The sequence below is a fragment of the Panthera tigris genome, chromosome A3 (assembly GCF_018350195.1).
Source record: "Panthera tigris isolate Pti1 chromosome A3, P.tigris_Pti1_mat1.1, whole genome shotgun sequence".
Lineage (NCBI taxonomy): Eukaryota > Metazoa > Chordata > Mammalia > Carnivora > Felidae > Panthera > Panthera tigris.
Window position 1 is genome coordinate 113,874,209 of NC_056662.1, and position 16,223 is coordinate 113,890,431.

Genomic DNA, 16,223 nt, shown 5'->3' on the forward strand with positions numbered 1-16,223 from the left:
TGATTATGGAATTGATTATGGAAGCTGAGAAGTCCTATGATCTGTTACGTGCACGTTGGAGACCCAGGAAAGCTGGTGGTGTAAATTCCAATCTGAGTGCAGGAAAAGACTAACATCCCAGCTTAAAGACAGTCAGGCAGAGAGAGTGAATTTTACCTTACTCGGCCTTTTTGTTCTATTCAGGCCTTCAGTGGATTGGGTGAGGCCCACCCACATCAGGGAGGGAAATCTGCTTCAGTCAGTGTATAGATTCAAACATTAATCTCTTCCAGGAACACTCTCATGGACATACCCAGAAATAGTGTTTAACCAAATATCTAGGCACCTTATGGCCCAGTCAGGTTAACGCAAAAAGTTAAGCATCATGTGTACACAGAGTGTTGGTCCTTCCTGAGTCAGCAGATAAAGATGAATCCTGTATGACTTGTCTTTTCCAGTTGACCTAGATTTGTCTAGTGAGTAGTCAGGGGTATATTTCCTACCACTTGTATTTTCTTAAAGGTGTGGAGAGCCATAATTAATCACAAATTAGGATGGGAGGTCTTGCAACTACAAATGCATTCTCAGATATAAAAAGTCACAGGATATTTGAAACCCTAACTGTTCCCAAGAAATCAGGGTGTGAGGTTGACAAACATAAGCAGCTGAGAGTGAACCAGTCCAAGTAATCCTTGGATATTTTAGGTGGTACTTATATAGGTTTAACCTCCTTTAACCTAAAAATGATGGCTCCCATCCTTTTTGATGTAAATGGAACCTAAATTTTCCTAAGTTACAATATGGTATTAATATCATTTTTAAAAATGTTAATGTTGCTGACATCCTAATGGTATCTACATAAAACAAAAATAATGCCATACATTGATAAATACCATTTGCTGCATTCACAGGCAATTTATAGACCCTTTGCAGTAGGACAGTGGTTCCTCCCAGGGTCTGGAAAATCACAGGTCTGGAACTGCTGAGGCAGTGTCATCTGTAAGGAAGATAAATTTAAGGGGCTGTGGGATTTTAAATATTCACTCACTAACCAAACAAAGAAGAGCAAAGAATGCTCTTAAAAGCTCCGTTGTCAAAGTTAGTTTCCAACTTTAAGGTATGTTAGAGAATGATTTGAAAACAAAATATTCTTGGGGCGTCTGGGTGGCTCAGCTGGTTAAACATCAGACTCTTAAGTTTGGCTCAGGTCATGATCCCCGGGTTGGTGAGTTCCAGCCCGGCATCAGGCTACAGGCTGACAGTGGGGAGCCTGCTTGAGATTCTCTCTCTTCCTATCTCTCTGCCCCTCCCACACAGACATGTGTGCTCTCTCTCCCTCTTTCTCAAAATAAATAAACTTAAAAAAAAAAAAGAAAACAACAAAATATTCTTTATATAATTGTGGAAAGAAAACAACTAGTTTTGGGTGAGTTTCCCCGTTTAGTGTGGGGCAGAAAGTGGATATATTTACTATCATTGGAAATGTGTTGGTTTCTATTTATAGTTTTGATATCAGACATACATGGTTGGATAGAAAAGTAAACCTTGAAAATCAGAAGCAGACCTCGCGGCGGCGGGGGGGCTGGGGGCGCAGTCCCCAAATCTACTTCTGGCATCAACTAAGGTTTTTTATTATTGTCACACTGTGTGTTGTTGCATTTTGTCTGAGCGCCAGCGTGAAATATGCTGGCGGCAATGTGGGTGTCCGCGGGAGAAGGGAGAAGGTGAGAGGTGGCCTGGAAACATTACTTAATAGAACGAAACAAACCCCACACCTCCTGCCCCTCTTCCGCGTCTTGTCTGGGAGCCAGTGGTGCAGCCGTTGCTAGCGACTGCCTGGAGCCTGTCAAGAAGTTGCTGCCACTCCTCGTGATTCTGGGATGTTCCGAGAACAACGGCTGCATCACTTTGTTTTCCCTTGTCCCCAAGAAAACTGCCCTAGACTGCAGTGACGATAAGGAAGTCCTCAGCCCCTCGTCCATCGTAGCTCCCTTTTGTATTTCTACATAGGAGGAGCGGTTTTAATGTGGCAATGATCCAGTTCCGATGATTCTTTCTTTCTTCTGCATGCAGGTGGCTTGTTTACCTACATTTCTGGAGCCAATTTCCTTGGTGAGATCATTGAATGGATCGGCTATGCCCTGGCCACGTGGTCACTCCCAGCGCTTGCATTTGCCTTTTTCTCACTTTGTTTCCTTGGGCTACGAGCTTTTCACCACCATAGGTAAACTTTGCACTCAGGGTGGCAGCATCCAAGTAGCTTTCTTCTCTAAACAGGCTTTCAGTCCTGGGAGTCAGATAGATGTAGAAACTAAGACATGTGTTTGTATAAGGTAAAATTGATACAGTTTTCTGGACTGGTAAATTCTGACTTCCTGGGCTTTCACTGAACTTGGAATTTAGCCGGATGACAGTATTGTAAAAAAAAAAAAAAATTTTTTTTCTATGAGGAAAACTAAACCCATTGGGGAGTGACTTGGGGAGCCACCTAACGCCTTGATGAAGAAGGCTTCCCAGGGAGAAGCACCTTGTGTCCTCATATGTTAGGCGGCTCTGTGCCCTCCTAGCAGGCTTACCTGCTGGTGGGTGGATACTGGGTGGCAGTGGGCTATAGGGAAGGGTCAAGAGGCACAAGGAATGCTTCAGTTCAACTCACTTCCATTTCTCTGCTTCAGTTCATTTCACTTCTGCCACATTTCTAAGTGTGTTCCGTGGGCAGAACTTTCCACAGCCTCACAGGTAATTCTGAGGGACAGCCAGGATACAGTCCCACCAAGGGACAGCCTGGCCCCGGGTCTTGTGGGGCTACTTTCTTTAATTCTAGGCTTGGTGCTAACAGTCCAGGTAATCAAAGAGCCTTGGAAACTCCAGGATTATTTTTTTGGAATCTTTGCAATATTTGGGCTTACTTGGGTATGGGTACTTCCCTTTCCCTCTACCTCCTTCATCCATAAATCATAGCCAAGGTCATTGCTGGCTTCCTGGGAAGGCAGGGTAAGTGAGTGCTTATGTGGTATGATTTCAGGACTGTCCCCTCACCTGGGGAATTGTATGGGTTTGGAAACTTTTCTCTGTAGGGCTAGCCTAAAGCTTTACTAACTTCCACCTCCCTCCCAAACCCTGCACCTCGGATGGGGTGGGGACCAAAGCATTGACTAAATGTCTCACTGCAGGGGGAAGGAAGGTACATGCTAAGTTGTTACCAGGCTTTGAACTTGAATTTCAGATCCTTTCTCTAAAATGGCATTTGTTAAGAAGGGCATTTGTTGGAATGAGCACTGGGTGTCATATGTAAGTGATGAATCACTAAATTCTGCTGAAATCATTATTATACTATATGTTAACTAACTTGGATTTAAATAAAATTTAAAAATTAAAAAAAATAGGGGTGCCTGGGTGGGTCAGTCGGTTGAGCATCCGACTTCGGCTCAGGTCATGATCTCGCGGTCTGTGAGTTCGTGCCCCATGTCGGGCTCTGTGCTGACAGCTCAGAACCTGGAGCCTGTTTCCGATTCTGTGTCTCCTGCTCTCTCTGCCCCTCCCCCGCTCATGCTCTGTCTCTCTCTCTCTGTCAAAAATAAATAAACATAAAAAAATTTTTTTTAATTAAAAAAAATAAAACGACATTTGTGGCTGGAGACAGAGAGAGAGTGAGCGATAGCCAAGGGGAGAATAGCCTTGGCACCAGGATCTGGGGGACCCTTAAGCTCCTGCATAGGTGTTTTAGTTGGGCTAATGATTAATTTCATAGTTTAGAAGGTTAAACCAAGAATGGGTTCTTTTCCTTGGAGTGGAATTTACTCAGACCTGTCAGAAATGAATAAAACAGTAGCTGTCCTCATGACCCGTGCCAGCCACCTCCTAGACTTGGTGGAGACAGGCTGCAGAGCACCCTTGCTCTCTTGAGGCAGAGTCTGCTGACTACCAGAGGTGGAGAGGGAGAGGGCAGAGAGGGCATCAGCCAGCAGTTCGAGGAGCCCTGAGAAGTGGTCTCAGTGGAGCTGGTCAGGGGAAGGACAGCATTTCCACCAGAGGTTTCCAGCTGGTGCCACAACAAATTCCTAAGTGTGGCCCTGTCCTGTTAGGTCAGACTGCTCCAGAGGGAGGCCCAGAGGGCATAATCATAGCACCGGAAACCTGCCACCTCTCATCGCATATTATTACTGGGTGTCCCCCAGTTCAAATTAAGGCACTTTAACAGAGTGCATCATCTTGACTATAACCTGAGAACTACCAGCTTCAGTTAGCTAGGAGGACAGACTGGTCACTGAAGGAGAAAGCCATTTCACAACTTCTGTTAATCTTTCAGGGTTGCCGAAACAGATGGCCGCAAACTGAGTGTCTTAAAACAATAGAAATTTATTTCCTTGTGGTTCTGGGGGCAGAAGTCTGAAATCAAAGTGGATGTAGGGTCATGTTCTCTCTGAAGGCTCTAAGAGAGAATCCCTCCCTGCCTCTTTCCGGCTTCTGGTTGCACCTGCCGTCCGAGGTGTCCCATGGTTTACACAGCTCCATTCCTAACCTCTGCCTCTGTCCCCACATGGCCTCCTTCCCTGCCTGTCTCTGTCGTGGTGTCTCTTCTCCCCTTCAGTCATACTGGATTAAGGGCCTTCCCTACTCCAGTATGATCTCATCTTACCTTCATAAATTATATCTGCAATGGCCCTATTTCCAGGTAGGGGGTTAAAGCTTCAAGCATCTATTCTGGGGGACACAATTCAACCCATAACACAAGATAACATTTTCTTGGCATTCCCAGGCCTCATGAGGGGATATTCGCCTGGGAACATTACCAGGTCTCAAGGAGTAACCTTGCCCATTGTCTTTGGGGTCTTTGGTTCCTTATTTCCCGGTTGAATCCATTGAGCAATTCTTTCTGGCTTATACTTTTTTTTTTATTGTGGCAAAATACACATAACATAAAATTTACCATTTTAGCCATTTTAAATGTACCATTCAGTCGTCTTAAAGTACATCCATAATGTTGTGCAACCATCACCACTGTCCTCTGGCTGTTACTTTTTATTTCCCAACACAAGAAGCTTCAGCATTTATAGAAGAGGGTGCAGGAGGGAGAAAGAAGATGGACAAATGGCCGTGTGGAAGAGTCAGGCCCTGAATAACTGTAGGTTGATTAGTCATAAGGATTTCAGACCCAGCGAACCTCCACTGTTGACCACTGCTTATTATAATTATCCTTTCTTGTCTTTTAGGTTCTACCTCAAGATGTTTGAGGACTACCCCAAATCTCGGAAAGCCCTCATTCCATTCATCTTTTAAAGAAACCAAATAAAAAGGAACAGAGCTCCCACATGACTGTCAAGCACCATCAGGCTGCTGAACCTGTAACTTTTAAAGCTGCACTGTGCATATACATAATAGTAGGCTTCTTGCGTTCCAACAGCTGTCCTGGAGATCTTGTGAGGTGGGTACTTAGTGTGTACTCCACTGTCCCAGAGGGTCTCTTTCCTGATCTCCTTTTGAAGCTTCAACAAGGCTCTTTTCCACACAGAGGCATCTATCTGCTTCTTAGCTATTCCTCCTAGAAAGTATAGAACTTCCCTATATTTTCTTCTTTGGGTGATCTGAGTACGTGTGGCTGAATACCTACTCTACATCAATGTAAGACATCTCTGTAGTCAGAGAGGTTCCCAGTTGAGGGCATTGCTTATAGACTTTGTTAAAGGTACATATTCTAAACCCATACAAATTAGCAGATATTGAAAATCTGAAGCTGCATGGATCCTGAGCAAATCTACTCCCAAATGGAAACTCAGTCACACTTTCCTTTTCCTTAGTTAATTATGAAAGATGTGAGATGGACTTTTAATAGAGGAGGCTCTCTTCATCTTGCTAAAGATGCAACGAGGCACTGACCCCATTTCAAATTTGTATATTATCTCAGTGCCCCTATCTTCTGAAAGATTCCATGATCCCTGTTACAGATATCCCCAAAACTGGTGTGGGTTTTATTGAAGGACGGCTTTTCATGACCACAAAGAGAAAGACATGACTCTGGTTGGCTCCTGAGAGAATTAAAAAAAAGTGTTGTATTGTAGACATTGTCAACTCTGGTATTCTCTGAAACCTGTGGAAATATCCAAGTAATGAGAGAATGTTAAAAGAAGGGAATTGACTGGATAAGATCATACATGGCTTGCCTGAAGACAATTGCAGTGACACTGAAGCATATCAGAAGCACTCAGCAGCTCTCCTCTTCTGGGATTTCTTCACTGCAATCCTCGGGATCTGATCAGGAAGGCATTTGCTGGGGGCAGACTGAACAGCAGTCCTCAGAATCCCTGAGGGCAGATGCTGAACCTCTGCCTCTGAACCAGAGGGACGCAACTGGGCAGAAAGCCTGTTTTGTTTGGCTCAGACAGGGCTTCACACATAGTTTGACTTCCTTTTTTTCAACATTTGAAGTTTCCAAAATTTCAAAGTTAGGTCTCTACATTTCAATTGTCTTTAAAAAGTTGGAGGATCTGAGATCATGAAGCCCACTAAGAATGGGGACTGATCAGCTAGTAGGCATTAGAATTTGCAACCTTGGTGGAGGGGTCACCTAGCATGGGAACTTGACATCGGGCTCTCTAGGGAGGGGCTGAACATTCATAATCAGAATGTACAAAAATATTTGTCCCCTCAGGTCCAGGTTTGTGGCAAGTGTTGGTAATATTTAGCAAGCCCTTTTGAGAAATGAACACTAGGTTTATCACATGAGGTACTAAGTACAGAAATTCGCTATATAAGAAACAGGATGCTCAGAAGATCTAAGAATGATATATATTACTGAAGAATATAAATTGTAATCATATAAGTGTTTTTCTGTTTATTAAATGCCTCTCAAATCATGGATGCTAAGTAATTTTGTTTGAATTGAAAGATCCCTGGACTCATAAAGATTTTTATAAGGTGTTGACCTGTGGGGTTTTTTGTTGTTGTTGTTGTTTGCCTTTTGTTTTCTTCCTTTTTTTTTTTTTTTAAGTATTGCTTCCTTATTGCTCTTCTGTCTTCATTTTGTCAACTTGAAATAAGGGTCTCTGAGTTGAAAACAAAAGAGAAATATAACTTAACAGTGTGTCTCAGGCACAGCTCAGTACTCCAAGAAGGTGCAGAAAAGGTGCTGGAGAATGTGCTAAGGCTAGATGATACCCCTCATGTTCAAGAATATACAGGTGGGGGAGACATTCTCAGTGAAGTAAACCTTAAGGTGTAGCTTGGGCTCCGTGAAACAAAAGACTTCCAGTTCTCTCCATGACATTGAAAACTGCCTTTGTTAAAACTTTTATTTTATTGCCATATAAAATATCTGGGCTGGTCCTTGAACTGTAATAAGTGCTTGATGAATGGCAGCTGCTCTTTGCCTGGTAGGTGCAATCTCTGGATAAAACTGTCATTCAGCAATTGCATTTTTTGCCACAAGAGGGTGCTCTCTAGAATTTTTAGGCCAACCCTGATTTAATAAGGTAACTTACATATTTGGAAATTTTAAATACCCTATTGTCATTTCAAGTTAATGTGATCGTCGACTTTTCTTTTTTTAGTTTATTTGTTAGTAATCTTTACACCCAACGTGGGGCTTAAACCTAAGACCACGAGATCAAGAGTCCTACAATCTATCATATCAGCCCCAGCCAGGTGTCCCTAATGTGGACTGTCTTAATTTAAATATAATGTAGATTAAACTTCACGTAATCTTAACTCTTCTTTTAAAACTGAAGTACTCTCAGTGTTCTAGGGCCGTTGTTTTCAACTCGTTTTCTCTGTGTAGGGCTAGAATATGTATGCAGATGGAGTACAATAAAAGTCTGAAGGGAAGGTGTGTTCATCCTTAAATGTATTCCCTTTTCTCCTAAAACTAGAGTGCAACAAAAATATGGTTAGTGTAGGATTCTATGGAGTGGTTTTTGAAACAAGAGGTTAAAATATGCCTGTGGCTTAGCTAACAAAATATTCTGTCTCGCTCTTGCTGAAACTTTCATGGAGGGAACGTTTTCCTCCTGACCTTGTGGGAGATGTTGTAGTGTTCTGTTTGTTTTCAGAATGAAAGAGCCAAAGCACATTTAAGACATCAGCTAGTTCTGCCCCATTCACATAATAGATGGAGACACTGAGACCTGCAGTGTTAAAATGCCTTCCAAGGTCACGTAGCTGGTCAGAGCAGCCATCCTGTCTTGCCCCTTTAAGAATCAGAAGTTTGTCTTTCTTTGGGCACGTGGGTGGCTCAGTTGGTTAAGCGTCTGGACTCTTGGTTTTGGCTCAGGTCTCGATCTCACGGTTTTGAGTTCAAGCCCTGGGTCGGGCTCTGGGCTGGCATCTCAGAGCCTACTCGGGGTTCTCTCTCCCTCTCTCTCTGTCCTTCCCCCACTCGTGCTATCTCTGTCTCTCTCAAAATAAATAAACTTAAAAACAAAAGTTTGTCTTTCTTCTTAGGGCATAGCAGGCTTTTGTAAGAGAGACCCAGCAGAGCCCACATAGATAGGCTCTACATAGAATTTAAGGCCTGAACATAATCTGCAATCATTTATTAAGTATTTAAAATACAAAAAAAATGGTAAGGGGTGGGAGGATATTGTTGAGTTAGACATGATTCTTGTCCATTAGGGGCTACCATTTAGATTTCTGAGGAACTCATGCAGGAGAAAAACAGCCAGAGCTTCAGTGTGGTGCTACAGTTCAGAATCTACCAATTGTCACATCCATTTTGTGGAATCTGTTACCCGCACTCTGTGGAGAGGATCAGGCTATGCATTATCATGAACCTGTTTCATAAAATGAAGGTGTGGTAGAGATCATGGTGGGTAGAGATGGCATTTGTGTTCTGGAAAGGGTTTCCAGTCCCAAATTGCCCTTACCCCCAATGCTTACCTCCAGAAGGAGCAGCACTGGCTTTACTGTATTCAAAAGCGGGGGGGAAAAAAGACCTCTAATGAGAAATTTGCAATTAAATAGTGATTTAGGTGGTCTAACCCTTTCAGGAACAAATAAATAAGCCTATGATTTTACTGCCTTGCAGTTTTTTAATAGCTGTCTTGACTTTTTGTGGTAACCTTACGGTAATCTCACCACGAATCAAAAGATAAAGTTCTTGGCACATGAAGGAATGAACTCATGAAGAGTCATTTCCTTTCTTGCCTGGCCTTTTGATTCTCTAATAGGCTGTGGGCCGAGGTCCAGGCATGGCAAATAAGCTAGGGTAACAATAAATGCTAAGCAAAACCTTCTAGAAAAGGCTGCTGATTGTTTTATAGCATCTCCACTATCCCATGATAAAAGAAAGAGGAATGGTACCAGATGGTGATATGGGTGCTTGGATGATTTAATAGCCACTGAGTGGATTTATTTTTAAGTAAGAGATTTACTCATTCTCTCTGTAAGTCCATTAAGCTGTGATCTTAAAAGGTTCTATGTTATTTGTATCATGTCCCATTTCTTCCCACCAGCCATAGCTTGGGATGTGGGTGAATGAAATGCACTGTTGAGGAAGGTTAAATATGTACTAACCTGTGTTTAGTTCCTTTTGTCTTAATCTTTGTTAATTTCAGGGTTTGGCTTTGCTCAGTGAAGTCAGAGGCTAGGTAAGGGATGTCCAGTACCCTCTCCCACATGGCAGGCTGGCTGAGAGCAGGAGGAGAGCACAGAAAGTGGAGGAGGTGGGCAGTTATGTAGGAGGAGCAGGGGTAGGGGCAGGGGAAGGTGGGCGATGAAGTCAGGGAAAGGGCTTGGGAGAGGGAGCCTCTCCCGACAGGGTGGGATTCTTTCCTTTCTCTTGTCTTCAGTTTGCATACGTCTGATCCCTTCCTTATCCTCCCAGGGAAAGAATCCTTCTGGGAGAGAGAATAAGCTCTTCTTAGAGCTCCTTTTTCATAAGGGAAGATGCTTAATTTCTTTAAACACAAGCCATATGGTTGTACCTCACAATAAATAATTTAATTATGTTTCTGTTCACTCACCTCATAAAGATGGTTTTAAGTCTGTACAGCAGTGACACTTGTGAGAAAGAGATAGAGTTGTGCTGAGAAGTGCATGGTAGCATCCAAGTTTGGTGAGGCCAGTGGGGGGATGGGAGCCTCCAGAGGAGTAAGAATCCACAGGGTGTGCCTTTTTCATGGTCTTTCTTTTCCTTTACTCCAGAGGCCCCAAAGGAAAGGATCCTTCCCTACAGGGATGCATTTTTTTCAGCATTGATTAGAAAGCAAATGCCATAAAATCAATTAAATTTCTTTAATTAATTCATTAATTAGTTGCATTTAATGCATTTAATTAGTTAATTCATTAATGTAAGATTCTTATGCTAAATCTATAGAGAGGTATAAATCTGAATGTGAGCTGTGTTAAGTTAAAGATGTATACTGCATAAACTCTAGAGTGACAACTAAAAAAAAAGAGATATAGGTAATAAACTAATAGTGGAAACGGAAAGGAATAATAAAAAACAACTCAATCCCAAAATAATGTAGGGAAAGCAGAAGAATTGAATAAAAAACAGATGGGGAAAATAGAAAATAGTGAGATGGTAAATTTAAATCCAACCATATCAGTAATTAGATGAAATGTAAGTGGTATAAGCATTCCAATTAAAAGGCAGAATTTCCAGACTAAATAAAAAAGTAAGATCCAACTATATGCTATATTCAAGAAACCTGCTAAAATTACAAAGTTAGTGGATGGAAAATATATACTATGAAAACATTAGTTAAAATAAATCTGGAGAGGTTATGTTAATATCAGACCAAGTAGATTTTAGAGCAAGGAATATATTTAAAATTAATTCTAGTATAGTTAACATACAATGTTATATTAGTTTCAGGTGTTCAATACAGTGATTCAACAGTTCTATCCATAACTTAGTGTTCATCATGATATTAATACCCTTAACCCATTTCACCCATACCCCGCACCTACCTCCCCTCTAGTAACCATCAGTTTGTTCCCTATAGTTAAGTGTCTGTTTTTTGCTTTGTCTCTTTTTTTATTTGTTTGTTTTGCTTCTTAAATTCCACATATGAGTGAAATCACATGAAATCACATGAGTCAATTCTCTGACTGACTTATTTCACTTAGCATTATACCCTCTAGATCCATCTATGTTATTGCAAATGGAGAAATTTCTTCTTTTTCGTGGCTGAGTAAAATTCCATATATGCACCACATGTTCTTTATCCATTCATCTGTTGATGAACATTTGGACTGTAGAGCAGAAAATATTATAAGTGATAAAGAAAGACATTACATCATGATAAGCCAATTTATCAAGAAAGCAAACCTAAATTTGTACACATCAAATAAGAGAGCTTCAAAATCTATAGGCAAAACTTCTATAACTGGAGGGAGAAATGAATCCATAATTGTAGTCAAATTTCAATGCTCCTCTCTGTGCACATTATCTGTGCACTTTCAAATAACCTGTATGTCAAAGGAGAATCACACGATAAATTAGAATATTTTGAATCAAGGGTGCCTAGCTGGCTCAGTTGGTACAGCATGTGACTCTTGATTTTAGGGTTGTGAGCCCCATGTTAGGTGTAGAATTATTTAAAAAATATAATCTTAGGGGCGCCTGGGTGGCTCAGTCGGTTAAGCACCTAACTCTTGATTTCAGCTCAGGTCATGATCACAGGGTTGTGGGATCAAGCCCTGCATCAGGCTCTGCGCTGAGCATGGAGCCAGCTTGGGGTCTCTGTCTCTGCCTCTTGGGGTCTCTGTCTGTCTCTGCCTCTTCCTCTGCCCCTCTTCAAATGCACTCATGCTCATGCACTCTCTCCCTCAAATAAATTTTAAAAAATGAAAAATAAATAAATAGATAAACAAAATCTTTAAAAAATTTTTGAGTCAAAATGAAAATGAAAAACATGACATAGCAAAATTTGTGACATGGGACATCCACAAATGGTTATTATGTAAAAATCGGGACTGTATTTATAACTAAAATAGTAGAAAAATATATGAAACAACGTCCAAGTGTTGAACTACAATTCATGAGTGTTTCCTGAGCAAAAGGAAATGATCAAAAGGAGATGAGCCCACGATTTCCTCAGCTAATTGATTAAAGAAAGTTTCCAAGCCACAGCACAGGGAAGGGAAGCCCAAACAGAGGCTGGTGATCTCCCCGAGTTGATAAGACAGAGTTGAGGATTTGGGAAAGCCAGGGTAGCTGGAATTCTGAGGGCAGAGGTATCTAGGGCAGGTTGGGAAGGGTTCACGGAGGCAGCACATAAAGTAGGCTCTCTTTATGGCCAGTATGGAACCAGAGATGAATTTTAAAGTGGGCAAAACTTCCAATATATTTAATTGAAAATTTGGGATAGAACATTTTAAAGATGAAAATAAGGCCTGTTGTCTTATGTACAGTATTTATTTGGACTCTAGGGGCTCTGTGTAATCTTTATCTGGTCTTCTAAATTCAGCTGAGGTCTACTCTTCTTTTAAAAATGAGGCATTCTTCTTCCCAAATTTAGAGGTGCTATGAATACTCTAACCCTTCACAGCATACCCCCTTGGCTACTAGCAGAATTATTTGCAGAGACTAATGTGGCTGAAATGCCATCACACTTTGTCAACAGTTCTAATGCATTCTCTTCTTCATTCTAAAGCCTTGGAAATATGTGAGGTAGATTTTTTTCTGTCTGGTACCAGTTTAATAGGTTCATCATTTTCCTTTAGCCTGTAAGGCTAAATCTAGAAAAATCTAGATGCTTGGTGATCTCTGAAGACAAATCATGTCAAACTTTTCATTATCCGTTTAGCAAATCTATATTGAAACAACTGGATATCCACATGCAGGAGAATGGATTTGAACCCATATCTCACACAATAAACAAAAATTAACTCAAAATGAATTATAAAGGTAAAGAAATGTAAGAGCTAAAATATAAAAATGTGTAGAAGCAAACATAAGAATAAATCTTTGTGATGTTGGGTTAGGCAATGATCTCTTATATGACACCAAAAGCACAAGCAATAAAAGAGAAGATTGGCAAGATGGATTTTATGCAAATTAAAAACTTTCATACTTCGAAGGATACCACCAATAAAGTAAAATAGCAACCAACAGACTGAGAATATTTGCAAATCATATATCTCATAAGGGATTTATATCCAGAATATAAAGAACTTCTACAACTCAATAATAGATAGTAAAATAACCCAATTAAAAATGGACAAAAATTCAAATAGACATTTCTTCACAGAAGATATAGAAATGTCCAATAAGGACATAAAATATACTCAACATCATTAATCACTAGGGAAATGCAAATCAAAACCACAATGAGATACCATTTCATGCTTACCAGAATACCTATAACTAAAAAAGACAGACAATAATAAGGGTTGAAGGGAATGTGAAGAAATCAGAAAGAACCCTCATACATTGCTAGTGCGAATATAAAATGGTGCAATCTTTGGAAAACAGTTTGGCGGTTCCTGAAAATGTTATGTAGGATAAAAAACTGAGAACAAACTGAGGGTTGATGGGGGGTGGGAGGGAGGAGAGGGTGGGTGATGGGTATTGAGGAGGGCACCTTTTGGGATGAGCACCGGGTGTTGTATGGAAACCAATTTGACAATAAACTTCATATATTGAAAAAAAAAAAAAAAGAAAATGTTATGTAGGGTTACTATACAATCCAGCAATTCTACTCCTAGGTATCTATCTACCTTTATTTGGGTTTAAAGCACTAAATGATCCGAAATGACAGTTAAGTATCTCTTGGCAGGGATTAGTTTGGTTGACACCTTGTCACAAGGCAGAGAGCAAGATGAAGAAATCGAAGCAGAGGACCTATCTGCAGAAGAGAGACTGAGCAGTGCTTGGAGTGCCCTCTGGTGGGAACTGCCTAGATGTGCAGAAGGGGCCATGGGCAATTGGAAGTTGAGATAACCCTGGGCACCCCAGAAAGTGGAGAGAGAGTCCAGAAAGGAAACAAGGAGTCAACTTCAAGGGAGAGATTTGATTAATCATGAGGAAGACAACAAACCTGGCTGTGAGCTCCTCATCACTGGAGTGTTCAAGAAGAGGCTGGAAGATATCTTGGTGGTGAGGGGTCAGGTTGAATGGAAGCCAGTGACTAGTGTTCTCTAAGCCCCACTCTGAGTTTGAGACTCTGAGTGCTAGGCAATGAAGACAATATTCCTGGTTGACAAGTTTTCCTGGGGCAATCTGGCCTATAGTTCCAGGCAGTTAATGGGAATCTGAATACAATCTCCCCAAGCATCAATAATTCAGTTGCATTGATCTCTGAGACGGAGCCAGTAACTCCTGGATATGAGTGGATGAAAAAATGCAGAATTCAAGAAGTTTAGTTCAATTCAATCTGGGCAACGGAAGTTAGCTTCTATCTAAAGAAGTAGAGTTAGTGTTCCAGAATGCTTATGCTACTTGCACTCAAAGGAGCTGGTGAAGGAAAAAAGATGGAGAAACTGTGATAGATGAGAAGAGACTCTAGAAAGATGCTACATTGTGAGTTTATTAGGCAGATCACTTTATTAGAAAATTTTATGTTTTACTCATTTTTAGGAGAAAGAAAAATGTTATTAGAAAGCAAAATGATTAGAGATGCCTCTTTCATATCAACTTGATAAGATATTATTTATTTATATTTATTTACAATAAACTGTATCTGTTTCAAGTGTAAATACCATGGGTTTGACAAGTATATACACCTATAAATGACCCCTCCAATCAGGATACAGAGTATTTCCTCATTCTCAAAAGATTCCTTTTACTTCTTTGCAGTGCATTCTTCCCTCCACTCCTGGTCACAGACGATCACTGATAGGTTTTTGTTTGTTTGTTTACTGTAGGTTAGTTTGAAATTTTATCTGAATGGAATCATACCGTATGTACTGTCCTGTATTTGGTTTTCATCACTCAGCATGACAGTGCTGGGATTCATCTGTGTGATCAGTCCATTCCTTACAATTGCCAAATAATTGCATTAAATTTGCCAAAGGATACCACGTTTTATTTTCTATTTCACATATTGAAGGATATTTATGATGTTTCTAGTTTTGAGCAATTCTAAATAAAACAGTTATGAACATTTGTGTACAGATTTGTGTGTGAACGTAAGTTTCATTTCTCTTGGGTAAATAAATACTTAAGAATGGGATCCTGGAATATACTACACAAATGTTTGTAAGAAACTGCCAAACTGGTTTTCCAAAGCGGCCCCGTCATTATGCATCCCTGACAACAACATATTAGAGTTCCAGTTCTGCATCTTTACCAGCACTTGATAGTATCAATTAAAAAAAAAAAAGATAATTCTAAGTAGGTATAGAGTAATGATTTTTAAAACGTTTTATATCTGCATTTTCTTAATGCCTAATACTGGTGAGTATCTTCTCATGTGCTTGTTTGTCATCTATTTTCTTTATTGGGAAACTGTTTGAATCTTTTGCATTAAAAAAATTGTGTTCTTGAATGAGGAAGATGGCGGCATAGGAGAATGCTGGGCTCACCGCTTGTCCTGCTGGTCACTTAGATTCCACCTACACCTGCCTAAATAACGCAGAAAACCACCAGAGGATTAGCAGAACGGAGTCTCCGGAGCCAAGCGCAGACGAGAGGTCCACGGAAGAGGGTAGGAAGGGGGGCGAGGCGGTGCGTGCTCCACGGACTGGCGGGAGGGAGCCGGGGCGGAGGGGCGGCTCGCCGGCCAAGCAGAGCCCTGGCTGGCAAAAGTGGAGGGGCCTGATGGACTGTGTTCCGAAGGCAAGCGTGACTTAGCGTCTGGGAGGTCATAAGTTAACAGCTCTGCTCAGAAAGTGGGAAGGCTGGAGGACAAAGGGAGGGAGAGCTGCTGAGCCCCCGGACGACAGAACTCAGTTTGGCAGGGAACAAAGGTGCTCGCCAGCGCCATCTCCCTCGCCCATCCCCCAGCCAAAATCCCAAAGGGAACCAGTTCCTGCCAGGGAACTTGCTCGCTCCTCTGCGCAAACACCCAACTCTGTGCTTCTGCGGAGCCAAACCTCCGGCAGCGGATTTGACTCCCTCCCGCTGCCACAGGGCCCCTCCTGAAGTGGATCACCTAAGGAGAAGCGAGCTAAGCCTGCCCCTCCTGCCCCCGTGCACCTTGCCTACCCACCCCAGCTAATACGCCAGATCCCCAGCACCACAAGCCTGGCAGTGTGCAAGTAGCCCAGATGGGCCACGCCACCCCACAGTGAATCCCGCCCCTAGGAGAAGGGAAGAGAAGGCACACACCAGTCTGACTGTGGCCCCAGCGGTGGGCTGG

At 41.6% G+C, this 16,223-nt stretch overlaps 1 protein-coding gene across 1 annotated transcript in view; it reads left to right on the plus strand.

The window, feature by feature from the left end:
- The window catches only part of SRD5A2 (steroid 5 alpha-reductase 2), a 41,139-nt gene extending 34,272 nt beyond the window's left edge, over positions 1 to 6,867 (plus strand). Inside the window, exons 4-5 of the mRNA XM_042979794.1 lie at positions 2,053 to 2,203; positions 5,193 to 6,867. Coding sequence (XP_042835728.1) covers positions 2,053 to 2,203; positions 5,193 to 5,259 — 218 coding nt within the window. The 3' untranslated portion in view covers positions 5,260 to 6,867. The remainder of the gene's footprint in view (positions 1 to 2,052; positions 2,204 to 5,192) is intronic.
- The last annotated feature ends 9,356 nt before the right edge of the window (positions 6,868 to 16,223 follow it).